At 31.9% G+C, this 27,536-nt stretch overlaps 2 protein-coding genes across 2 annotated transcripts; one reads left to right on the top strand and one right to left on the bottom strand.

Moving 5' to 3' along the window:
• Nucleotides 1–1,889: 1,889 nt before the first annotated feature.
• On the top strand, nucleotides 1,890–12,913 carry LOC146930109 (very-long-chain aldehyde decarbonylase CER1-like). Its single transcript, XM_085701755.1, has 10 exons — nucleotides 1,890–1,959; nucleotides 2,423–2,637; nucleotides 6,460–6,692; nucleotides 7,123–7,342; nucleotides 8,960–9,335; nucleotides 9,439–9,543; nucleotides 9,706–9,906; nucleotides 10,281–10,376; nucleotides 11,212–11,385; nucleotides 12,322–12,913. Exons 1-10 carry the CDS (start codon nucleotides 1,900–1,902, stop codon nucleotides 12,484–12,486), a joined length of 1,845 nt encoding a protein of 614 aa, XP_085557881.1. The 5' UTR covers nucleotides 1,890–1,899; the 3' UTR covers nucleotides 12,487–12,913.
• A 13,726-nt stretch (nucleotides 12,914–26,639) lies between these two features.
• Nucleotides 26,640–27,071, bottom strand: LOC146930108 (uncharacterized). The gene is made up of 2 exons (XM_085707475.1): nucleotides 26,962–27,071; nucleotides 26,640–26,916 (listed from the first exon to the last, which is right to left on the bottom strand). Exons 1-2 carry the CDS (start codon nucleotides 27,069–27,071, stop codon nucleotides 26,640–26,642), a joined length of 387 nt encoding a protein of 128 aa, XP_085563601.1.
• Between the last annotated feature and the right edge of the window lie 465 nt (nucleotides 27,072–27,536).

Genomic DNA, 27,536 nt, shown 5'->3' with positions numbered 1-27,536 from the left:
TGGCGTGGTAACGTTTAGCCTGGGAAAGGCATGTTTTTTCCCATGATGGGAAAATCCACTTTTTAAGGACACGTGGCAGTTGTCACAGGTTAAGTCCAAACAAAATAAAAAACTGATTTTCATATTTTATTATTGTTTGTGCATTTGCTAGTTTACCCCCTTTTATCAACAACAACAACAACGTTTGAAGCTGGGTGGTGAAGGAAGAAGAACAACAACAAAGCTTCTTCTTTCTACCTTGCTGGCTTGTTTACTTTCAATTGCTTCAACTATCATTCAACCTAAAATTCCCAAAAAAAAAAAAAACAAACAGTTGAACTTAGGTGAAGCTCATCTTAGCAAATATCATCAAAGGTAGCCTTCACATTAAATCCTCCCATACTCTTGTTAAATTAAAGTTCTGCTAATTTTCAATGACAGTCAAATTTGTCATTGGTAGTTAGTAAATTTCGTCAAAGACTGTTGTTTATTAAAGCTGTAGAAAGTTTTGTATGAAACAACAAAAATAGTGGTATCTGAATTTCATAGTTTTTTGTTTTAAAAATAAAAATGAGCATAATTTTAATCAAGCATAATTTTAATTGGACAAAATAAGTTTTTAATTGTTTTGTTATCAAACTGTATTTTTGTGTTCCTTGCTGTTAATGTTAATCTAGTTCTAGCGTGCTGTATGTATTAATCGAAACAAAATGGATAATATATTGCTCGAATTATTTTAATGTTATTTGATAATATATATTGCTAGAATTTTTTTCACATAATTGCAGTAATAAAAAATTATCCAACACCACAACATATAATAATTATTATGATTATTTGTTTAAAAATATTTACTAAGTTTAATATTTACGTACATAATTTAAAAAAATACCAATTGTTGTATATAATTACCAATTGCTTTAATATTGTGTGTATAATTATATATAAACAATCTTTAGGCCACCCATAGTTAATGTCAACAATTATTTTTGAAAGAAAAAAAATTCTAATAACCCTGGGGTTAATTTAGTCCGAAAATTTTGATTGACATGCAATAAGACCAAACCAAATTTGTTAAGGCCCATTAATTCATACAAATGCTAAATTATTATTTAATTAATTGGTGGGGCCAGAATTTTTCTTATACAAGGACCAACAACAAGTTGCAACAATTACCACTTCTTCAATCTCAGCCATCCAATTAAAATACAATTAAATCTATGGCTGTAAAGCACACTTTCCCATCATGGGAAAAAAGAGTCATTTCCCATACTAAAGGTCACCCTCTGGCGTTTCTTGGTTTGAAACTCTACCTTCGTTTTTGTTTTGCGGATTTCTATAGAGATATGATTAGCTAACTTTAGATTTCCTTAGGTTTTTTTTTTTTTTTTGATAAATGATTTCCTTAGGTTGTCTTCGTCACTTTTGCTGTTCTTTTTTTTTTTTTTTTGAGGGTTTTAACCTTGACCCTCTCTTGTATATATTTTTTCTCTCGTTTTTTTAATAATATATTTTGAGTAGGTGGTAGAGGATGAGATGTTTTTGACTCTTCTTAATGTACAACCTATCTCATGATTTATCAAAATTAAAAATTTTTAAAGTTTGACATCACAAGTGTGTATTAGTTTAAAAAAAGACATGTAATATGAGACGGTTAAAATAGCAATATGGTTTAGAGCAATCTATATTTAAATGATGTAACTAGTTTATATTAAAATATAGATATTATCATATACTTTGAATGAATTTAACATTAAACTTTATTTTATACTAGAAATCGGAGGAAGCATGAAATATCTTAAATGATGGGGAAATTGTGTGGTTGAGAGCAGGCTTATCCACCTATAGGTGAACAATGTGCCAAATCGAGCACTATATAAATAGCATCCATATGCTACAATCTCATCACAAATTCATACTATGGCTTCCAAACCGGGCATCCTTACAAACTGGCCTTGGAAACCTCTTGGGAGCTTCAAGGTTCTTTTAGTTTACTACCATAAATTTATAATAGGTTTTTTTAGTTTACTACCATCATTTATAATCCATCTCTCTCTAATTAGTTTGCATGTATCATTTGTAAATTTATTTATGTAATTAGTGCTAATTAGTTAATAAAAATTGGTCTAGTAAAAACCATGATATTCTTTTTTATACGCACTTTCTAACCTGCAAAAAAGCTCATAAAAAGTGATTGAGGGAGCATCCCACATCACTTTAGCAATCATTATATAGAATAAGAAAATGTTATTTCTCTAGAATTCTTTTTTATCGTCAATTTTTTGAGTAAGGATCTAACTCCAACTTTTTCGTCACTAAACATTATGTTTTTTTTATTGGTATATAGTTTTAGCATTTATTTTGAAGCAATTTAATGTTTTAATTTTGACTGACATATTATTTTCTCTCTTTGTCTTCAACATGTTCCCCGATGACGACATAGTTCGTGATTCTAAGTCCGTGGGTTGCTCATAGCATATACTCTTCCATATGGGTGGAACGGGACCCATCATACTATATCATATTTCCTTATATGTTTGTGAGAATGCTACACAACCAGATTTGGATTTCTATCTCACGCTATCAAACTGCTAAAGGCAACAACAGAATTGTTGACAAATGCCTAGAATTCGAACAAGTTGACAGAGAAGCCAATTGGTTCCTAAATTTTAATTTTCCCTTTAAATATTGGTCTTTATTAATCAATTAAACACAAGCTATATAATTAATTGGAATTAGACTCGTCTAAAGTGAATACTTATTAATAAAAAAAATCTTCGGCTTTTAGTTTTTTAAAAGTTTTTCATCACCTCTTTCGACCTCTACTTTTAAGTCAACTTATGTGTTTTATTCAAAATGTAGATTTTTTTTCGCGATCATGTTTAATACATTATAAAAATAAATTAACAAAAATTTAAATTTTTTAACATGTAATGAATCCAATATGATTTTTATGTTTTAATTAAATATAAGTAGTACACATGACTTGATTTAAAAGCAGATGTTAAAAGTACAAACTAAATTTTTTTGTGGAACTAAAAACCAAAAAAAAAATGTTTATAAAGACAACATAATATATATATATATATATATATATATATATATATATATGTGTGTGTGTGTGTGTGTGTGTGTGTGTGTGTGTGTGTGGTGTTTGCTAACTTAGACCAACAAAAAACATGAAGGTTTAAGTTAGCAAAAATTCAACTTTTTATTCAGACAAAAAAATGATATCCACTAGTGTAAACCAATTTAAAGTAAGGGATAGTTTAGTAAATATCCCTCAATTTAGCAAATTGGTGCAAGTTACTCTCTCCGTCCCATAATACATGACACAATTGACTCTATTACGCATGTTAATGCATAATTTCGAGCATAAATATCTTGAATAATATATTAGAAAAAAATAATGAAAATTTGATATTTGGAAAATACCCATCCAGACAAATCTAACGACATCTTATATGATATTATTTATCTTTGGATATTAGTAGAAAAATATGGTCAAAGTAAGTTTGGTCAAAATTGAACATTTTTAAATGGGTCATCTATTGCGGGACGGAGGGAGTAACAAATATGTTTTAATGAAAATTACTAAAGTAACACTCAAGTGTAAAATAAAAGTGGGTTTAAGTTAGCAAATTAATTAGTGCAAGTTAACAAATATGTTTTAATAAAAGTTACTAAAGTAACCCTCAAGCTATTAGTTTTAAATAATAAAGATGAAAAATATTTTTGTCCAAATGGAAATATGCACTTTTGCTAACTTGGATCTTCATGTTTTTTGTTAGTCTAAATTAACAAACTCGTATATATATATATATATATATATATATATATATATATATATATATATATATATATATATATATATATATATATATGAAGGTGTCTTTTAGAAAAGTTATAACTAAAAAGTGGAAATCACACCTTGAGGTGTGGGTTGTTAAAAGACACCTTCATGGGTGGCTTCTAGCAAAACCCTATATGTGTGTGTGCGCATATATATATATATATATATATATATATATATATATATATATATATATATATATATATATATATATAGAGAGAGAGAGAGAGAGAGAGAGAGAGAGAGAGAGAGAGAGAGAGAGAGAACATATACTATGAGAATGACATTCTTATATGAGAAGAGTGAGAATGAATAAGAGCCATGAGATTAAAAAACATTGGTTGAGATTAAAACATTCCTAAATGAGTCATTTGTCATTTTTTTTTTTTTTTTTTTTGACATTAAACAAGAGCTTAACATTTCATAAAACATAGAATATTACATCCGGCTAGTGTTGACATTGAAGGGACATTCCCCAACAAACTTGAAGAGTCAATACAAGAGAAATAGCCTACTAAATCATGATTTACGATACACATAAACTTTGTAGACAAATATGAGAAATTCGACCATAATTCACAACCTAACAATCCATTCATCAACATCTTCCATCTTCTAAAGGTGACAAAGGAGATGTGAAAATGAGTCATTTGTCATTAACATCATGATATAATTGTGATTTTTATTGTATCAATAATATTCTTTTTTTAAAAAGGGTGTCATTATTATTCATTTATTTCGGTCATCATCTCTCTATGGTCTTCATCTCCTCCATTGAAAAATTCCTAATATCCATTTCAAGATATCAATACTTCATTGGTTTCCTTTATCAGTTATCACACCATAGAAATACACATCCATCCCTTTCTTTGATTTCAATTTTTTTTTTCTTTCTAAATTGTTGTCTTTTGTAACCATTTTTTTATTCTATTTTGTCGTGATCCAGTTTGATCCATGAGGAAGAAGCTTGATACTCATTTAACTGTTCTAAGGTTTTTTTTTTATATAAAAAAGATATGTTCTAAGAAGCGTTTTTTTAAGCAAATGTTCTATGAAGTTTGATTAATGAGAATTCAAAATTATATTTTAGGAATGTTCAAGAAAGGAATACTAATGACACAACATAATTATATAATGATATCAATGATAAATGACTCATTTAGGAATGTTTTAATCTCAACCAATGCTTTTTAATCTCATGGCTCTTATTCATTCTCACTATTCTCATATAAGAATGTCATTCACATAGTGTGTGTGTGTGTGTGTGTGTGTGTGTGTGTGTGTGTGTGTGTGTGTGTGTGTGTATATATATATAGGGGTTTGCTACAATAGACCCACTCATTTTTATGAAGGTCTATTTTAGCATGATGCACCTTTTTGTTTGGACATAAACACCCACTTTGTATCCTTTAAAACACATAAATCTGAAGGGTAACCATGTAATTCAAATGGTTTAATGATTATTTCTCAATGTTGTTTTTAATTCTAGCTCTTCTTCTCCTTTATTCTTCTTCCTGATAATTTGTCGGGAACTTGACGAAAGCTTGAGGTCTCTCCATAAATCAACGACCATGTTCTAGATCTTCACCCAACAATTTTTTTTATCATCTTTGCTGCTTGTTTATTTTTTTTATTTTCTTATGAACTTTCTTTTTATTTGAATCAATAGAATGGTTTTTTTTCTTCTTTTTTTATTTGAGTGAAAGGATGAGTTCTTGAACATATTGGAAAACAGAAATTAGTTGCAGACAAGAAAGAAAGAAAGAATCGAAAATTGAACACCTAGAAACCATAACACCATAATACATTCCAAACCCAGCCGCCAATGAAGAGGAAGCCGCTGGAAAAGCAACCCAAAACTCACCCAACGATGTACAGAACCAGAGACACAGTCTGAAGTTATTGAACAGTAAACATTGATTGATTTCGTTATCAATTGAACCACCACAATCATAAATCTTCTTACATATCTATGAACAACTTTTACATAATCAATTTTGTTGGAGGAAGTGAAAAAGGAGAAAAAGAAGCATTCCCATCATGTAAATTTCAATTCTCATCTCTGATTTGTTATTATATTCGATTGGATTGAATTTCTATTTTTATTTTCTTCCTTCCAATGAAATTAGTTTGGTTCTGTGATATTGAAGAATTTGAAAAGATGAACAAGAAACACAGTAAAGAAGAAAACGTGAATTGAGAGAGAGTGGGACCCAAGCAGAAGCTCAAAAAAAAGTAGAAAATATTCAAATAAAAATCATTTAAATCATCAATTACAATTATGTCCTTTAATTTTGTCTTTTACAAAAAAACAAAAATGGGGTTTTTAGTCCTAAACAAAAAGGTGCATCATGCTAAAATAGACCTTCATAAAAATGAGTGGGTCTATTGTAGCAAACCCCATATATATATATATATATATATATATATATATATATATATATATATATATATATATATATATATATATATATATATATATATATATAACATTTCTCACTTCACGAAAGCGAGTTGTTTACTTAAGATGAGTCTCATTCAATTAATTGATAAAAATCAATGATTAATTTATTTTAAAGTTTTAATCTAATCTAATCATTAAGATTTTCATTATGTGACATTTGCAGGGATGATCAAATGTTGTTAACTGCACTAACCTTCTATATACTATACACAATATTTCCTATGGCTGCCAACTTACCATGGTGGAGAACAGATGGTGTGGTTCTTACAGCTCTCTTGCATGCTGGACCAGTTGAGTTCTTATACTACTGGCTACATAGAGCACTTCATCATCATTATCTCTACTCTCGCTATCATTCTCATCATCATTCTTCAATTTTCACCGAGCCGATCACCTGTACGAACTTTTTTCCTTCATTTTTGCATGCTTATTTGTGTATAGAACAAAATTTGATGTATTAGCCTTATCAAGGGAGCAACTAGCTAAATTCCCTCTGTCCTTATAAATTTTGTGTTGAAATGATACATTTTAAAGTTTAAACATTTAAGATATTCACTGCACACTGCTAAAAAAACAAAAATTAGTGAGAAATTTAATGAGGGAAAACATGAAATTTTTCTCTAATTCTGTCACAAAATTTTGTGACCAAAGAATTTATGAGTAATTTTATTTTTTCCGTCTCTAATTTCCTTCCCTGATTTTCTTTTCCAAGTAGTGACAAATTAGCATTTTTTTTATATTTTTTTTAGAGGAAAGCATTTTTTTTTTATATGTTAGTTCTGCTTCACTTGGAAGATATTTAACTTTTTGTTGTTGTTTATGACAGCGGTGATACACCCATTTGCTGAGATATTGGCATATTTCACACTTTTTTTTATCCCAATATTGACAACAATGTTCGTAAAAAAATCGTCTGTTGCTGCAGTGTATGGTTATATCTTTTACATCGATTTTATGAACAACATGGGTCATTGCAATTTTGAGTTCTTTCCTAAGAGACTCTTCTCCTACTTTCCCCAATTGAAGTATCTCTCGTACACACCATCGTAAGTTTGTATTACAACTTTATTCTTAATTTTTTTAATCAATTAATAAAACAAAATGTGAAGATCCTCGTATGCAATTTTGTCAAAAAAATTCATTTCATTTATTGTTTGTTTATAAAGAATAAGAAAAACAAATCTCTCAAAAAAAAAAAAAAAGAATAAGAAAAACAATCTTAAACTTCATTGAAAAAATCTTAAACAATCTTAAGCGAAAAATTGAAATAATAAAAAATAAAGAAAAGAGTCCTAAACTCCTATTCCCTTTATATATTGTTACAGAATATATGAAATTTAAGTTTTATATTTTATTTTATTTTGCTTCCTAATTATAATATGTTTTTAACGATATTGTGAATAACAATAGTTTAAAAATAATGAATATTAGAAGGTTAATTATACAAAATGACCTAAGGCTTTGTTTGGGAGTTTGGAGGGGAGGGGAGGGTTTTGGAAAAAAGGAAGGAGCAAGTGGAAGAAATAGAAGACATTGTGAGGAGAGGGTTTTGGAGGTTAATTTTTTACTCATAATAAAAAATCCCCCTCATTTGGGGGAACTCAAAAATTGCATTGGGGGAGGGTTTTGGGGGATTATGGAGGGTTTATATGAATTTTTCAAATTCAATCTATGTTGTTATAATATTCTTAAAATTAAAAGTATATTAATCATAAATATTAGTTTATCATTCTCTAAAAAACTGTTCTTTCAAAAAATGTGAATTTTTTGTCCATTTTTCTATATATTTCCAACCCCAAAGCCCTCCCCTCCCTTCCCCTCCAAACTCCCAAACAAAGCCTAAGAGTTTTACTTGGGAGAAGAGTAGAGTTTACGATACAAATAGGCATGGCAATGGGCGGGGTGAGGATGGGTTTTACCTTCCCCGTCCCCGTATCCTACTTTCATATGCTGACCTGTTACCCTACCGATACCCAGCGGGGGATGAGAAATCAAGTATCACCGCCTCATCCCCATCCTTGCAGTGGATTTTTTTTTTTTTTTTTTGGATAAAATTAAAAATATTTTTCATCCTTGAGTGCAATGTTGTAATACATTACCCGAGAGAGGCCGATAGTGTAAGATATGGAAGAAGAAAATAGAGAAGTATGATAAGTGAGTGTCATCTAATAGACTGAGACTTTGATTGTGTGAGTGAAATGATTTAGAGTTTAGGTTTCTATTTATATAAAAGGGGTAATAATTGATTTTCTACATTCGGGAGGGGTTTGAGTATGTGTTCGGGGGTGGGTACATATATCCCCATTACCCATCCCATACCCGTGTTTTAAAATCGGGGAAAACTCAAACTCATACCCAAACCTAGTCAAAGCGGGGAAAACCCATCAAATTGGGTTTGATTTAGGTGGGTACCTGCGGGTATGAGTTTTGTTGTCATGCCTAGATACAAGGGGAGAGAAATGTAACTCAATCATTTCTTAGGGGAGAAGAGTGTAATTTTCTCTAATATACTTTGAAATAGAGAGGATGGGAGTGTATTAACTTTAATTATTTTTAGATGAGACAAATCTTATAAATATAATCCAACATTTTTTTTCTTACTTTTATGGTACTATTTTCTTATTGAAGTTTATAAGTGTTTTATTCAAAATTTGGTTTTACAGGTTTCACTCGCTGCATCACACAAAATTTAGGTCAAATTACTCACTCTTCATGCCTATATATGACTACATTTATGGTACTGTGGATACATCCACAGATGCTACATATGAAGCTTGTTTGAAGAGACAGGAGGAGTCACCAGATGTGGTGCACTTGACACATTTAACTACACTTGATTCCATCTTTCAACTGCGCATAGGATTTGCTTCCTTAGCCTCCAACCCTCAAACATCTAAATGGTACCTCAATTTAATGTGGCCTTTTACAATGTGCTCTTTGCTTTTGAGTTGGATTAGTGGGCATGCCATTGTTTTAGAAAGTAACTTCTTCAAAGATCTCAAGCTGCAGTGTTGGCTTATACCAAGATTTAAAACACAAGTATGATTTTTTCTCCCATGAATTTCGAACTTTATATTTTTTATTCTCTATATCCATAAGGATAACAAGCAAATACACCCGTTTGGTTTCTTGCTTTTTGTAGTATTTCTCAAAAAAACGTATCAAGATAAACAAATTGATTGAAGAGACAATAATGATGGCTGATTTAAGTGGAGTAAAGGTGATAAGTCTAGGACTTTTAAACCAGGTAAATTCATCTCTTTCATCATTTTTTTTTTTTTACGATTTTATCACAAAACTTTGGTCAGCAATGCGATTATAAAGAATTCTTTAAAATATAAATGTATATGTGTATATATGTGTAACATTGAGGGTTTTCAAATTTGGGATGTATCGCATGAATGCGCAGAGACAAGAGATGAGTGCACACTGCGCACTTTATATTGAAAGGCTTCCAAATCTGAAGATTAAAGTTGTAGATGGTAGTAGCTTAGTTGTTGCTACTGTGCTTAACAACATTCCCAAAGGGACCAATCAAGTGCTACTCAGGGGCAAGTTTAATAAGGTTGCTTTGGCCATTACTAATGCTTTATGCAGCAAAAATGTACAGGTATGTGCACAAGATAACCCTTAAGCCATTACTAATGCTTTGGCCATTAGCTAATAAGGTTGCTTTGGCCATTACTAATGCTTTATATACATCTCTGTTATTTCCCCTTAAGCTAATAATGCATTATTCTATGAATGTTAATCTAAAGCACAAGATAACCCTATTGTAGTAACCATCTAACTGAATTAAATGGGAAACAGATGTCAAGAATAATATTGAACCAAAAATTGTAATAAGAAGAATTTCATATCTGAATTTTCATAATACAACATTAACATAGTTTAAGATCTTTAAGAAACATATCCAAGTACAAAATGTTTAATGTAACTTATTAAAGTTTAATTTTATTCTAATGGAGAGTAAATTGCAAATAGGTGACTGTATTATATAGGGATGAGCTGAAAGAGCTTGAACGAAGGGTCGCCGTGTCCAATGGAAGCTTGGCTCTATCACCAATCAATACTCCAAAGGTTAATTTATTGTTTCAATCCTTCATTGGAATTTGAAGATAACTAATTTCAAGAATTTTGTATTTCGTTTATTTGATTGCAAAATATTGAACTATGAGAAGGTCAATATGATGAAAGATAACAAAATGTATCTTCTTGTGTTTTTTTTTTTTTTTGACAGAAAATGTAAGTGCACACACGATCTGGTCTAAAATAAATGTAAAGATTAATTTTTCAAATTTACTGTATGAATAATTGATGTGTCTGATTTAATATATAGTTAAGATAAATTAGATATTGAATAAAATCGAAAAAAAAAAAAACTTTATTTAAATTTGAAATCAGAGGGAAGATTGTGGTGCTTCCTCTTACAAGGTTGCCGGCCATTTTCTTGTTTTTGTGTTTTCTTTTCATTTTGTTAACTATTTCTAATGTATTTTTGTGATCTCTTTCCTCTAACTGCTTCCTCTTCTTTGTTATATATATATATATATATATATATATATATATATATATATATATATATATGGGTCTTGCTGGAAGACACTTTTTATGAATGTGTCTTTTAGCAAGTTATTCTATGAGTATTTATTAAAAGACACCAACTAATTTTTATGAAGGTGTTTTTAGCAAAGTTATATAAAAAAACCATGGATGGCTTCTAGCATAACCCTATATATATATATATATATATATATATATATATATATATATATATATAGCTGTAGCTTATTTTGTGTAAACTACAATAAAAAATCAGACAAATTTATTTAAAAACTAATTAATAATGTTCATTTAAATGATGATGCAATGAGCAACCTATTACTTCATATTTCTAACATTATAAATCTAACAGATATGGTTAGTTGGAGATGAATGGGATGAAGATGAGCAAATGCAAGCATCAGAAGGGTCATTGTTCATACCTTTTTCTCATTTTCCTCCAAAGAAAATGCGAAAAGGTTGCTTCTACCACTATACACCATCAATGATAAGTCCTACTGCAGTCATAAACCTGCATTCGTGTGAGGTTGGAAGATATCACAATTTTATATTCTTAAATACATATTTTGCCCTATAATTTAAAAAGGTCGAGAACAATCTCTACGATAAATTATATACATATTAGATAGAACTGTCAAATGAGATGGTCGATCCGAGAGGCCCGAAAAGCCCCTAGCAAAAAACAAAAGGGCTAAATCAAGCCAACCTATTTGTTATTGGGATGCACATTCTGAAGTTTAATTTAGCAAGCAATATGGGTTAATAGGACAATCTTATCCTTTTTTTTTAGGGTTTATTCACTCATTTTATTTTTTATGTGACTTTGATATATTGATTACTCATACTTATCTATTTGGTGAAATATGATTGGATGCAAGTGTAATTATTATTTTTTACATTAACATTGACTATCAATTTTCATTAAATTGTTGACTTGATTTGGGGTACTACTTTTACTCGGATTGAAGTTGTTTGGGTAATTTTTAGTGTTGCAAAAAAAGGATCAAATTTTATCAGTGTAACATTTGAATAATGTCACACCATTCAATAACATTTCAACAAATACAAGTTTACAAAATCTTTTTTTTTTTGTGGTCGGGGTTCAAGTTTACAGAATCTACCATTGAATCGAAGGTTTATATCTTAAATATAATTAATATAAAATTTTACAAATATTTAAAATAATTTGATTTTTTATTGAAATATATTAAAATTAATGTTTTATTTGCTTTTATTGAAGATCATTAATCTTCATGAGTATAAATTTGTTATTGAAATATATCAAAATTAATATCTTATTGGCTTTTACTGAGCATCGTTAATATTCATGAGTATATATAACACATCAAATTATTTTAGACTTGTGTAAAGTTTTACATCATTATTAATATTCATTAGTATATATAACATCAAATTAAAATTATATCATACTAATCACTGTCTTTCTATTAATGTACAACAGAATTGGCTTCCAAGAAGAGTCATGAGTGCTTGGCGCATTGCTGGAATAATTCATGCCTTAGAAAGATGGAATGTTCATGAGTGTGGTGACACTGTATTTGACATTGAGAAAGTATGGGAAGCAAGTATTCGTCATGGTTACCTACCTCTTAAGATTCCAAACTAATCAGACAAGTTTGGATAAGCAGCTTAATTAAGAGATTATAACATAAATATTAAGAAAAGATAAAATAAAGTCAACCTGTTTTCACTTAAAATATAAGTTGATTACATAAGCTACTCTAGAGAGTCTATGAAAATAAAGTGAAAACAACTTATGGACATGTTCTTCATCAAAAAAAAAAAAATTATGAACATGTTATAAATTGTTTCTATTATCTCTTCCAAAGCAGTTTGACAAGTCATTATATAAATAGATAAACTCAAATAAGTCCTTTAATGACAAGTTATCGTTATTAGTGCATCTATTTGATTAGGGTTGAGAGTCTTGTAAGACCATGTTTTATATCAATAAGCCAAATATTTGCCATGGTTTTTCATTTGCAATGTTTGCTTTGTGTGAAAATTATAATAAAAATAATAATGTTTCTATTTACACATATGTCCTCAAATTTTTTTTTTTTTAATGCAGTACATTTTATCAGTACTTCCTTGAAAAAATCAATAGTTAGTTATTGAACTTTTGAATTATACTTATTTAAGCATGTCCGCATAGCAAGCTACCAAGTTATTGGATTGGAGCTTTATGTCTTTGGATGCTTTGGATACCATCCATTATCTTAAATTTCTTCCAAAAAAAAAAGTTAGTAAGACAAAAGCAAAGGTGTTTGATAATCAATAATTTTTCACTACCTTATTTTTATTTTTTTTTACTAATTTTTTTCCCGATAATTAATATAAGGGTCATGTTAACTTGTGCCCTAAGGGCACAAGTTAAAGAACTATAAAAGGAAATAAGAAATAAATCTTGCATTGAAAATTTAAATTATTAAACTTTTACAACATTAAATGCACAAGTTCCAATAAAATAATTCTATCTTTAGCTTTTTAACTTGTGTCTTAAGGGCACAAGTTAACATTTTCCTTAATATAAATATTATTGATGATATCTAAACTCAACATCATTAATTGATGAGCACTCTCCAAATTTTTAGGAAGGGTTGTAGAGTACATTGATGTAAGGATCCAGATTCTCTAACTTTGTAACGTCAAAGTTACCCTAACTTTCAACTCATATAAACCATTAGATTGATTTGATGCTTCACACTATGCCATATGCCTTTAGCATTTTATAAAATAATTGAAAATTAAGAGAACAAAAACTCCTTCTTCTTTATTTCAAAAAAAAAAAAAAAAAAAACTCCTTCTTCTCCCTTAATCGTACATCCTTTGTCCAAGCACTATGCCATTACAAAACCACAAGTACACCGCTACTTTCAACCTACCTCCGCATTCCTTTTTTTTTTTTTTTTTTACAAAACCTCCGCATTCCTCTACCACACCATGTTGGATTATAAAATTGATCTAGTCCATTAATTGGATTAATCAAGTGTTAGGCCTAATTCACTAACAAGTCGTCTATTCCAAAGAAAGTTAATTAAAGATAGGTTTAGAACTAAATATATGTAGTAGAGAGAAGTGTGAAAAACTCTCTCTTTATGTGTAGTATTATTTTGTGATATGCCTAGAACTTTATTTTAGAGCCAATAAAAAGGGAAGAGCTTTTCATTTTTAAACCAAGCAGTAGAAACAAACAAAGAATAAATCAAAGCATTTTCTCAAAATATAGAAACTGTTCTTCTCCAAAATATACTCTAAACCTCAATTCCTCACAAAATATCACTAATACTTTTTCCCTTTTTCAACGAAGTGGCATCAAAGCTTAGGTTGTGATAAGAAATCCTTCCGTAGTCATGGCAAATAATGGAGCTCTATCTTTCTAAGTTTCACTTATCAACGAGAGTACCTACGAAAATTGGAGTTGTAGCTTCGTAATTTTGAGTGATGTCTCTTTATCTAGGATAGTTTTAGAACATGTGTATTTTGTCCCTTTAGATTTTAGAAATCATTCTAACTTTGCATTGAAACTTTTGAGCATGCATAGTATTGGTTTCTGTTGTTTTTGGATTTCTAAACTGTTGAATTTGGATTTCCAAATTCTATTATCTACCGACTCTGTTACTAGGTTGAGTCACGACCAGGTGGCTCTCTTTAAGACATTTCGTAGCACTACCCAAAGTTGTGCAAGGTAGACTATCAACCACGCCGCCTCCAGGATAAAACAAGTCCATCTACAACTGTGCGGTTAACTACTGCACTGTAGAAAATCGTTCGAGATATACACCCTCAAGTATGGTACTAAGACCACTCTTTAATACTGAAACCACTTTAATATGGTATTGTTACCACTCTGTTATGGTGCTGAGACCACTCAAATATGGTGTTACCACCATTCTAACTTTAATTTCTCCAAAACATCAATATGACACTACGACCACTCAAATATGGTGATACCACCATTTCTCCTCAAATAGAAAAATATTGAAATATTTTATATACCGTTAAGATCATTCATTCTTAATTCCGACGGGACATTATTATTCCAAAAAGGGACTATGATCTTAATAGTACTCTTTATTTCGAAGGGACTTATATTATCGAAGGGACTATGTTTTTAAGACCATTCTTAATTCCGAATGGACATTAAACCGAAAAGGTAATATGGTCTTAAGAACACTCTTAATTCCGAAGGGACAGAAAAAAGGAGATGAAGAAAAGAAAGACTCGTCAACACAAGTCAAGAAAGGGAGAAGAGAGAAAGAGTTCCCGACAACTCAATTAAACTCTTTGGTGTGTGGAATGCACTATGTGAGTTCTCTATTTATAGGGAAAATTCACAACTAATAAGTGAGAAACTTTGGGAACAAGTAATATGAAACTTTGGGAACAAGTAATATATTACTTTGTGATTAAGTAATTCACATATTAGATCTAGTACAAAAATATCTTAATTGAGTACCAAAATATATTATAGATCAAGTACTAAAATATATTAGATTGCGTACCCAAATATTTTAGCAAAACTTGGGGACTAAGAAAACACTTTCTAATAATGATTAAATTAATTATTTAATTTATCATTTCCAAATAATAAAATATATATCAATATATATTTTTTCTTTAGTGCTTACTTTGTTCACATAATTATGTACCCCTATAGAGGTACACCCCCACTATATAAACACTACTAATGTGTGTTCTTTCTGATGTGGGACTTCCACTTTTTTCAATTCACACAACACTAGTTCTGCCCAACATGGGAATTTGTGTTTAGTCTTTTTACTCAATTTCCACACATGTTCCAACAGTTTCAAAGTACTAATTCATAGAAATTATGTTTCTTTTGGTATTTGTTTAAGTATTATTTGCATAGTAAACTCTTTTATTAAAAGACTATTACTTTTCCCACCCTGCTTGTTTCTCGCGCGCCCTGCAGAGAAACCCAAAATAGCTCTGGTCCGGATTATGTAATCCGAACCAGGTTGTTAGAGATTTCCGGAAAACAAAATCCGAACAGTTTCGATACGAGATTTGTGTTGTTTTCTTTGATGTTAAAGGTCTCTGTTGACCGTTAGATAACCCCCGCATAAGCTGCATAGCAATCGCAGGGGTTATATGAACGGTCAACAATGACCATGACACCACAAACACCTAAAAAAACTAAAAATAATTGAAGAAAATGTAAGAAAAGAGGTGAAGTGAATAATGAAGGAATTTGTTGAAGATGAAAGCCTATTTATAGCCTAAAACAAGTCCTAGGTCATAAGTACAGTCAATGAAAATGTGTTTGTCATTCAAAACCGACCAAAAATCACATTAAAACTCCACTAACTGGCCAAACCTTTGGTGAAATGCCACCATCCAAAAAAATTGAGTGTCTCCGAATTATATAATCCAGAAATGACAAAAACATTCTGAATTGTATAATCCGGACAGCGCCTGAATGCCTATTTAGAGGGTTTTTTAAAGAAATTTAATGGAAAATAAGTAATAAATGCATAAAAAACAAGTAAGCAGCATGAAACAACGTAAACAATAAAATATTCTAGGATGGTGTAACAACCCGATTTTTCGCTAGATTTATTTTATTATTTATTTAATTGCTTTTATGTGCATTTGTATGTGCTCGTATGTGATTATTTGCCTGTGTGTATTTTGGTTGGGATTTGTAGAATTCAGTGTCAGAAGGGTATTTTAGTCATTTTGGACTTAGGGGTATTTTGATCATTTTGCGAGCAGGGATAATTTAGTAATTTTGATGAGGATTATTTTTAGTGTTTAGTGAGAGTTGTTATTTTACTAAGTGCTAGGGAGTTGTAGTAATTTACTTTATTACCGGTACGTGACCGTTAGTATTATATTTTACTGTTAAGTGAGTAGTAACATTTTGGTTAGAATAGAAATGGGTTAGGCCCATTAAGGTGTTGTGAAGAGATAGAGATAGAGAGAAGATAAGGGTTTGAAGAGATGGAGATAGAGAGAAGATAAGGGTTTGAAGAGAATGATCTAGAGAAGGCTAGAGGGAGGTCAAGCTTCAAGGATTGGAGCTAAAGTGAAGCCTTAGTTGGTGTTGGGAAGAATTAAGGTAAGGGGGTTAGTTTTTAATCATAATCAAGTAGTTTAATTCATACCCTAATTCTTTACATCATTGTGGTTAAGTGGTTAATTTGATTTTAGATGTAGAAATTCGTGCTTAATTGTGATGATATGATTATGTACATGAATTGAATGATAATTGTGTTGTTGTTGTTGAATTTGTATGTTAAAATGGGTAGTTATGAACATGATGAGTTCTTGTATGAAATGGATGATGAATAATGATGTAGTTGTTAGATTGATGATGAATTCATGTTCAAAAGTTGTTGTTGTTGTTTTAACATGTGTTGTTGTGGAATTAATGCATTGGGTATCATGAATTTGGTGAATTGATGATGAAATTTGTTATTGTTGTTGAAAGTTGAGAAAGTGTTGGTGAAGTGATGAATTTCGATGTGTTGATGTGGTAATCTCAAAACTTGTGTATGTCTGAGTGTTCTATAGTGTATATGACCTGTAAACATGTTCTGGGTTAAGTTTTGGGGTTTGGGGGAATCAAAATGGAGATTTTTGATGAAAAAGGGGTGTGTTATACCCTAATTTTGGACCTAAAAATACTAGCTCAATTCTTCTTTTCTTGCATTTCAAGTCATTTGAATTTGTCCTTGATCAATTGCACCTTCCTCTGCATCTTATTTCAATGTTATTTGCAAAATTCATGAAAAAGGGTATTTTAGTCATTTCCTGCATTCAAATTCATTTTAGTCCTTGAAAATTGTTTGTGTCTTTTCATTTGATTTGTATAAGTCCTTGTTTCAATCTCATGTCAAAATCCATTTCAAAAATTACGCTTAAAGTCATTTTGAGTCAGTTTAGCCCCTAGGGGCATTTTAGTCATTTCCTATGTTAAAATTTCTTTCAATCTTCGAAAAGTTGTCCCTGAGTCCTTTCAATTGGTTTGAATGAATTTTTGTTTAATTCCATGTTAAAATCCATTTCAAAAATCACATTTGAAGTCTTTGAGTCAGTTTAGCCCCTAGGGGCATTTTAGTCATTTCCTGTGTTAAAATCCTTTTTTAATTCCTAATTGTCTCTGAGTCTTTTAATTTGCTTGAATAAACTCTTGCTTTATTTCCCTGTTAAAAAACCGTTTTAAAAATTGCATTTGAGTCATTTTAGTCCCTAGGGGCATTTTGGTCATTTCACACGAAATTTTGACGGAGAAAGTTTACTTTGAAGTACCTCATTCGAGTAATTGGTTCATTTTAGTCCGTTTTATTTTTTAAATCGTTTCACTTTACGTTAATTTTCAAATTACTTTTTTAATACAACTTTAGTTAATTTTGCATTTTAGTCCTCAAGTTGTTAAAATTGCATTTTAATTCATTTTTTGTCCAAGAAGTTAGTTACGCCACATGTCCTACTCCTATTGGCCCAAAAATTCACACATCACCTATATAATGGGTCCCATGGTCAAAGAGTCAACACACTAATCATTTTTCACAAATACACAAAAATCACAAAAATCAAATTTTCTTTTCCCTTTCTTCTCCAAGCCACCACCATAACCAACTTTTTCCACCACCTCTAACCTCCACAACAAACTTTTTCCACAACCCCAAACCACCATAACAAACTCTTTCAACTACAATCTTCATCTCTAACTAACTTCTTCCACCACAATCTTCATCTCTAACCTCTCCAACCACCACAATCTTCTTCATCCACCATTAAAATTCACCACAAAACCTCCATAACCACCACAACCTTCATCTCTAACAAACTACAACCACCACAATTAACCTCAAACCTCCACAAATCCATTACCAAATTCAAGGATTCATCCAAAAACATTCATCAACACAAACCTTCAATTCCACAAAAATCACATCCATGAACAACAATCTTCAATCAATTCCATTGTGACCGAATTCAACAATGACGAACCGGAATCGGACGGAAGAAAGGAATGCAATCGAAGCAAAGGGAGAGGAAAAACAGCACCTAATCCGAATACATAAGAAGAATCCGGAGCCATTCAAAGCTTCGTCAAGCATCACGGTATTGTTCTTGATCCAAACTTTTTATTCCACCCTTTTTTCTTCCAATTTGCGCGGCTATATGTGTAGATGTAGGTGGATTGATTGTGTTTTGGATGTTTCCGGGTTCATATTCGAAAAGAGGATAACGATCCGGTTTTAAAAAGTGTAAAAAAAAATTCGAATCGGAGCTCGCCGGAATCCGGAAGTGTCGCCGGAGTTATGAATTTTCCGGCGAACCTTTGAGGATTCCGGCGAACTCTATGAAGTTTCCGGCGAGTTTGTTGAACTTTCCGGTGACATTCATGAGGTTGAAGATGAACATTTAAGAGAGAGAAGAGAGCATTTGTTATGATTGGTTTTAGTGAGAGAAACACAAGTGCAAATGAGGTTTTAACAGCAGAAAAATCATTTTTATTTAAGCTCTAAAGCCCATACGAAATCTGCAGGCCCATAACTGCTTTTCCCTGTTGCTGCGTTTTGTTGCTACTCGCACCCCCCCTTTTTGTGCTGTTTAACTATTTCTTGACTGTTTACACCCCCTCTGTACGTTGTTTTCACGCCTAAAAATTCCTAAAAAATTCCTATATGTTCTCAACCATTTTCTTAACATTTTTGTGATGTTGTTATGTGTAAAAACCTGAGGGAAAGTATGTGTGGCATTTCTTGCTAATTCTTTACTATTTTTGTTAAAATTTGTGAAGTTTTGCATGTTCTTGGGTCTAAAAATCCTTTAAAAATTCTAAAAATTTTCATGTATATTTCTTGTTAATTTTGTGGTATTTTTGTGATGATTTTGCATATTAAAAATTGATAAAAAATAATGTGATGATTTTCTTGCTATTTTGTGATGTTTTGTATTAAAAACTTGTGAAAATTGCTTGATTCTAGTTCCAATTCCTTGATAAATGTTTGTGATCTATATCATAGGATTTTGTGAAGCTTTGACTACTGTTTGTATGAGCTTTTGCTGCATGTGTGTGAATTTTGCTTAATTGCTTGGTTTGCAAGTTATGTTTGTAAATAAATAATGCAAATATGTCTAAATTCACTCTAAAAATGTCAAGTTCATCATGTTGTCTTGATTCTCATTCTAAAACCTGAGTTTATGCCTTTGAAAAATGTGTTGAATTGTGAGGATTATAAGTCATATGATTCTTGCATTTTTGTGGTTGAATTTTAGTTATGTTTTGCATCACTTTGGCTTTGTTTTGTGATTCATTTCTATGCTTTTGTTATGATATCTTACTTGCTTTATTTTTCTTGATATTATCATATGCTACTAACCACTTTTGTTTCATGTTTCATACATCTCATAAGCATCTCATCTCCATTTTACTCCTTGCCATTTAAATCCTCATGCCAAGATTTAGTATGTAAAAACTTAGGGATTTTGTAACTTTACTTTTATGCAATTTTAATCCTTACAAGACCATAGCAAGTATCTAGGCCAATGATGTAAAGGACAATGGACTCTAATGATGTACACCGACACAAGCACCGACACATGCACACACATCACATAGATATTTTTAGATGTATGCTTAGGTTATGCATGTTTAGATGAATGCTTAGGATTTACACTTGGAAAAATCAATTTTCCAAAAAAACTTGAACAACATCACTTGAAAACCTTTTCAAAAAAAATATAGGAGTCAAAACTCCTTTGCATTTTCTCTTTATTTTTCTTAATCAAATTTCAATGAAAATTAATCATACTTGACTTTTTTTTTTCAAAATAACTAATCAAACCTCACTTTTTCTTAAAATCTCATGCCTTTAAGGCCTCTCAATCTCCATTCTTCAAAATTCCAATTTTCAAACTTAAAATCAACCAACAAAAACAAAAACATTTTTTGGAAGAGAACTACGGTGGATTTGATCCCTTAAAAGGGTACGTAGGCAAGGAAACAATATTCCTTCAATTCAATTAAAATAAAAATTCAAACATTTTTCTCCCTCCAATTCTTCACTTAGTAAACCGTTAGGTGTAAATATCATTTTCCAAATAGCATTTAAAAATAAAGCGCGCGCGTAGAAAGTAAAGACGGTTCCTATAGGTTACTATAGTCGTTATGGGTGCCTAACACCTTCCCGTAGCGAAAACAACTCCCGGACCTCGATTCTCAAGGGTTTTGCTTATTTTTTCCCTTTCCAAGAAAAAATAAGATATCAAAGGTTAGAAAGGTTCAAACGTAATTAATGTTTGACACCCGAAAACCAAGATAAAACAGGGTGGAACCCATAACAATTTTGACAGGAATTGAGACAGCACGCTTAAGCGTGCTGCAGCGTGCTCCAAGCGAGCAGCTTCTGGGACTAGGATGCTTAAGCGTGCTCCAAGCGTGCTAAGTCCAGAAGCTACTGGAACTTGGACGCTTAAGCGTGCAGACCACGCTTAAGCAAGCTGCACCCAGTTCAGCCATTTTTGATTTTTCGTTTCGTGCACTTGGGGACCAATCCGAGCTTTCTAAAATGTTTCTTTTGACTTATTAAACCTCTGTTTATACACTTAAACCTACTGGAACATGGTTTGAATTGAATTGGACTTGATTTTGTGAATTTTCTCTTAACTTTGGAAAAACGGTCCAAACGTTGATTTTTCCGAAAACTTGTTTTTCTCCAGAAATTGAAGTGAGGTTAAGGTTGTATAATGTTTATATGATTTCTAAAAATGGTTGTGATTTGTTTCGTCAAGTTTTAACTTGTTTTGCTTTGAAAATTTGCATTCTTTGTAAAAAGTGATAAAGTGAGACGAACTTTGAGCTTTTCATGATTTCGTCACACTTGGCCGGTGAAACGCCAAAGTATCCTCTACTGCACCCACATGTGGCCTAGAGGTATACTTAGTTGAGGCATTGGAACTTGTTTACTTGGTTTTGGTTCAAAAGCTCCAATTATTTTAAAATGGTGAAGTTAGAGACGAACTTTGATGAAAATGGTTTTATGAGTCGAATGCTTTATAAATCCTCTAAGGATAGTTTAATATTATTGTAAGAAGATGTATGAATGATTGTGAGGTGATGAATATGATGTTGTTATCATGTGTTGTATTGAATGGAGTTTATTGAACTTTATAATAAAGTTGAATGTTGATGATAGCCGTTGATGATAGCCGTTGATTATAGCCATTGAATTGTTGTGAACATATGCATTGTGGATTGAGTCATATGTTCATGCATCATATGTCGTGTCGGATGTTATATCCATATTGCCGTTGACTATAGCCGTTGATAATGATGTTTTTGTTACATCATGGGTGACGACCTTGAGGAGATTTGGTACCGCATGCATCAAGAAGTGTCTAGGACATTGCATGCATTTGAGTAGTTTATGAGTCGTGTCATAATTGAATATGTGACTTGGTGAAATTGTGCATTGGTGGAATTTGGTGAATGTTGTGATTGCGTGGATTAGTGTATATGTACATTGATGAATTTTGTTGATGGTTGTGAATAATTGAATTACGCTTTAATTGCATGTATTACTTGATTGTGCTTATACACTTGGTGAAACAATTGATGATAATTGTTTTGATAATAATGATGAGGTGAGAATCGTATATGTATATACCTATGATGCGGTGATCCCTTGATAATGATGATTGCTTGCTTATAACTTTGAAATGATGGATTGTACTTGTTGAATTAAGCATGCTAGATGAGTAATGAGGTGAGTAATATTTTCATTTGATGGATGTTGACAAATGATGAACTCTTGTCGATGACTTGATTAAAGATTAAATATGTCTGTTATGCTATAATAATAATGTGATAGCTTGAAGTGCACGTGATGGGGGATAATCATGTGATGCTAGTAATCTAGGAGGGATGGTTATGTATATGTGATATGTATGAATCCTTGAATGCTATGTTTATTATTTGTTGATTATGATTAATGTAATGCTTACCCCCAGTGGTCTGTGGTGGACCGCCTACCTGTTTGTATGAATGGGTAGACGGCGTGCAGTTAGTCGCTTCCGTGAGTTGCTTGGTGGTTGCTTGGATAGCGGGAGCTAGCCTACATTATCATTTTGGCGTCGTAGTATAGGGCTCTGATTAGGATGTGTCGGTGTCCTTTTGTTATTCTGTTGGATTATTTTATTATTGAGGTGTACTCATGGTTGAGATTGGAGAATTTTATGATGATGTTATTTGACCATGGCATATGTATTGATTTGATATGGAGATGTATGATTTTATGTCTGCTGCGATTGTTGAGATTTATATCTATGCATGCAAGTTGTTGATTAGTTTGAGACGTAGCGTTTATTTCTTGAATATTTGATATATTCGCATGTTTTATTGCTTTAATAGAAATAGGGCGTTACATATGGTACATTCGAAGATGTGTTTTTGAACTCGATCCAGCTGGTCTGCCCACTAACATATTTCTATCGAAAGGCCAACTGGATGGAGCTCATAGAAACCTGTTCGGATTCAGATCTGCAACATAACAATAAAAGACAAGGTGTTTCAAGAGGATTGTTTTGAGATTAGATCTTGCTGCCTTGCCAACTGAGATATTTCTATCACCAAGGCACCAAGATCTAGCTCATAGCAAACCTCTTGGTATTCAAATATAGAGCAACCTCTTTGTATCTATATATTTTTTACAGCATCCGAGGATCTTCATCATGCCGTTATATAGAGAGCAATATATTTAAAACAACATGAGAAAGATCTTCAGCACAATGACAAAAAATTTCATGGTTTCTTTATTGTGTTTGTTTGTATATTTGACAGCATGCTGAAGATCTTCATCACGCAGTCAAATAGAGAGCTATCTATTTGCGACCACGTGAGAAAGATCCTCAACTGATTGACAAAAATTTGCATGATTTTCTTTAGTGTGTTTGTGTGTTATGTTGGAAATGAAGATGGAAACCGGAAATACTTATTTATAGAGGTCTCTGGACGTTGTGGACCAAAGAAAATGTCGGTGCATTGTGGTCCATACAAAAGAATCTTATGCTGAGGGATTTCAGATTACATAATCCGAATTCAGTTACACCCCATAAATTTGATTTGAATTTGGATTATTCTAGTGTTTAAATAAACATCTTTGGCATAAAGTAACACATAATGAAAATTAAGATTATATATATATATATATATATATAGAGAGAGAGAGAGAGAGAGAGAGAGAGAGAGAGAGAGAGGTAGGATCCGTTGACACCTAGAGTCAACGAATTTGTTGACACCAAATCTCAACCGTTTACTCTTTTAATCCAAAGGGCCACAATTGTTTGTTAAATTTATTCAACTAAGTTGTTTTCACTTGATTCCCAACCGCTGCATCTTCTTTAACGCAACCAAATATTCTCCTCACCGATCACCCTCAATTACACAATCTGAGGATAATTCTTGATTTTTTTTTCTTCTATATATGACAATTGACAGCAATTCAATTGAAGGCTTTACCATTCTACCAAAACCATAGATTTAATTTACATATTCAATTCTTTTTAAATAGATCACACTATCCTGGGAGTATCTAAATTGATTGTTCAATCATGGTGTATTTGGTGTTTAACCTAAAATTTGACCAATTCAATCCAAGCAAACCCAAACATGGAGTAAATAATTAATTTGTGTGAGGCAAATCATAACAAATTCGAACATGGAGTAAATTACAGAAGATGAGTATCATGTTATCACAAACTCTTGGTTCTAGCTGCGTTAAAGAAGATAGAGTAGGTGGGAATCAAGCGAACAAAGCACATGGAGTAAATTTAGCAAACAATTGTGGCCTTTAGATTAAAAAAAGTAAGCGGTTGGGATTTGGTGTCAACGAATGCGTTGACACCTGGTGTCAACGGATCCTACCACACACACACACACACACACACACACACACACACATATATATATATATATATATATATATATATATATATATATATGAGACATGATCCGTTGACACCAGGTGTAAGTTCAAAGACTAACACCAAATCTCAACCGCTTAATTAAACAAATCCTACGGCTCACATGTCTTGCTAAATATAACAATAAATTTAGGATCCATTGACACCAGGTGTAAGTCGTTAGACTTACACCAAATCTCAACCGTTATAATGATTTGATCTAACGATTCATATTATGGCAGTAATAAATTAAAATGATGCACATTAAAATGCTAATAGGAGATTAACATTATACAAGATCCTCCTTGATTTTCTATTAAATACTATTAATTATTAGATAATCGTGGTTTCTTTCTGCCATTAAAATTCATAACCATGTTTCTTTCTACCATTAATTTTGAGCTTTTTTCCGTCGACAGGTAGACAATAAACAATTCTTCTACAGTCATCAAATACAGTAACGATGATTAATCTCATAATGGTTAAATTGGAGAAAATTCTTCTTAAATACAGAAAATTAAATAACAGTGTTAGGGGTTAAATTGAAAACCCAAATACATTAAAATTCAAATTCATGTAACATTAGAATTCAAAATCATGGTCCATGTTTACGAGGATTGACATTAGTTTGAAAACCGTTTAAGTATTAGAGAAGAAAATTCAATAGTTTGAAGAGTTTTCCAACAGAGAAGAGAGAATTGATAGCGTTTTTTTTTTATTAGAACATACAAGTGTACAAAAATTTTCCTTGGTTGTACGAGTTCGAATTCCAAAACCTTCTTTCTTAGCAAATGATATGTAGAATTCCTTAACATCATTAATGGTGTTAAATTCCATTCCAATACGAGGATGAAGATTAGGATCATCACCATCATTAGTCTCATGAGATGAAATAACTTTTGAAGGGGTTTTTTAAATCATTGGACATATCATTAGTTATCCCATCTTCTAGGTTTGTAATAGTACAACTTTCTATGCACTCTGTATCTATCTAAAATTCTACAAAAAAGAAAGAAGTGGTAGATTTAAATCCCAACCAGAATATTGTGGAAGAAAGAAAAAGAAATAAAATACATACCAAAGCAGAAAGAACAACAAAGAGAAAAAACAATGTCTTAAGGTGTTACGTCAACAACGACAACGATGATCACAGAAAAACCACACGGTGTGGGAAGCACACTGATAAAGAAAAGAAAAGAACAGCAGATTCAGGCAACGACGTCGCAAAAAAAAACAGAGAATTGAGATGTGATGTGTAAACAGAAACAACGTGCAAAAAACCACACTAATGGAGAAGGTAAGAGAAGAAAAGCAGACAACAATCACTGAGAAAATAACAGATAAACGCAGACAAACGAGGCGTGGGAAGGACACAATGAAGAAAAAAATTGAAGAAACCAAGATTCGCATTCACAGAAAGAAATCATCGAAGAGAACTGACATGTGAGGTTTAAAGAATTCAAAAGTGATGCATGGAGCCATGGCAGATGTGTGATTTTGCGGCAAATGGAAAGAGGAAGCAGTAAGATCGTAAGATGATTTTGCAGGGAAAAAGTGTCACGTGAGTTTCTAATTGTTATATTTAGCAAGACATGTGAGCCGTAGGATTTGTTTAATTAAGCGGTTGAAATTTGGTGTAAGTCTTTGGACTTACACCTGGTGTCAACAGATCCTGTCTCATATATATATATATCTTAGTTGATGAACATGTAAATAACACGTAATTAAATAAAACATAAAACACATAATTAAATAAAACATAAAAAACGTAATTAAAAACAACATAAAACACATAATTAAATAATACATAACACATCATCAACGATCTAAATTAATGTCTTCGTTTGGTGCGTCCATTAGTGCCCTGATATCTTCGTAGTTCCTTGGCCTGATCAAACTTTGTCGAATTTGTTCAACAGATTTGACCAACAAAGCGTCCAACTCGATCGGCCCTCTAGTACTAAACTGACCAAATATGGAGAACATGGTTCTTATTTCGTCGTTGTTAATGAGCTTCATCTGGGTGAACCACACACTCCCAGCTGACTCGGTCAACGGACGTCGATACTCAACACCATCCTCCTTCTGTGTGTCTCTGTAGTTGAGTTCGAGGTTGATTTAATTCAACTGACTCTCCAACCCGGATAGGGTCACATCATTGCGAATCTTGAACAGATGGGCAGGTGGTTTCCCCCCGTTGTAGTAAACTGCAGCTAGCTTGGTCTTCAAATCAAAGACAGAGTTTTCCATGTTTTTTTTTTGTGTGGTTTCTGGTTATGAACACAGGGTCACCTATTTATAGAGGTCTCTGGGCGTCCTGGACCACAGAAACTGTCAGTGCAATGTGGACCACATGAAAAAATTCATGTTCCGGATTATATAATCTAAAATGTCCATCACCCCACAGAATGTACGCAACTTCCTTCAGTTTGTCCCAGTATCGTATTAATTCTGACTACATAATCTGATAACCATGAGAGTTGTCCGAATGATATAATCTGAACTGTGTTAGTTTAGTTTGGCGGTGGTCTGCACCACAAGAAACATGTTTTCAAAGGTTTTTACCAGCATTAATGGCTGGTAAAACTCCTTTGAACACATTTTTTGACTAAGCATTAAATGTTGATATAACCTATGCTTAAAGAAATCCAATAAATAGCCTCCAAAACCTTCACATTTCTCACACCATTTCTCAAACTCTCTCCTCCTCTCCTC

The sequence above is a fragment of the Medicago sativa genome, chromosome 4 (assembly GCF_051527215.1).
Source record: "Medicago sativa cultivar Bolivia chromosome 4, Bolivia_mono, whole genome shotgun sequence".
NCBI classification, from domain to species: Eukaryota; Viridiplantae; Streptophyta; class Magnoliopsida; order Fabales; family Fabaceae; genus Medicago; species Medicago sativa.
This window is presented reverse-complemented; position numbering and strand designations above follow the sequence as displayed.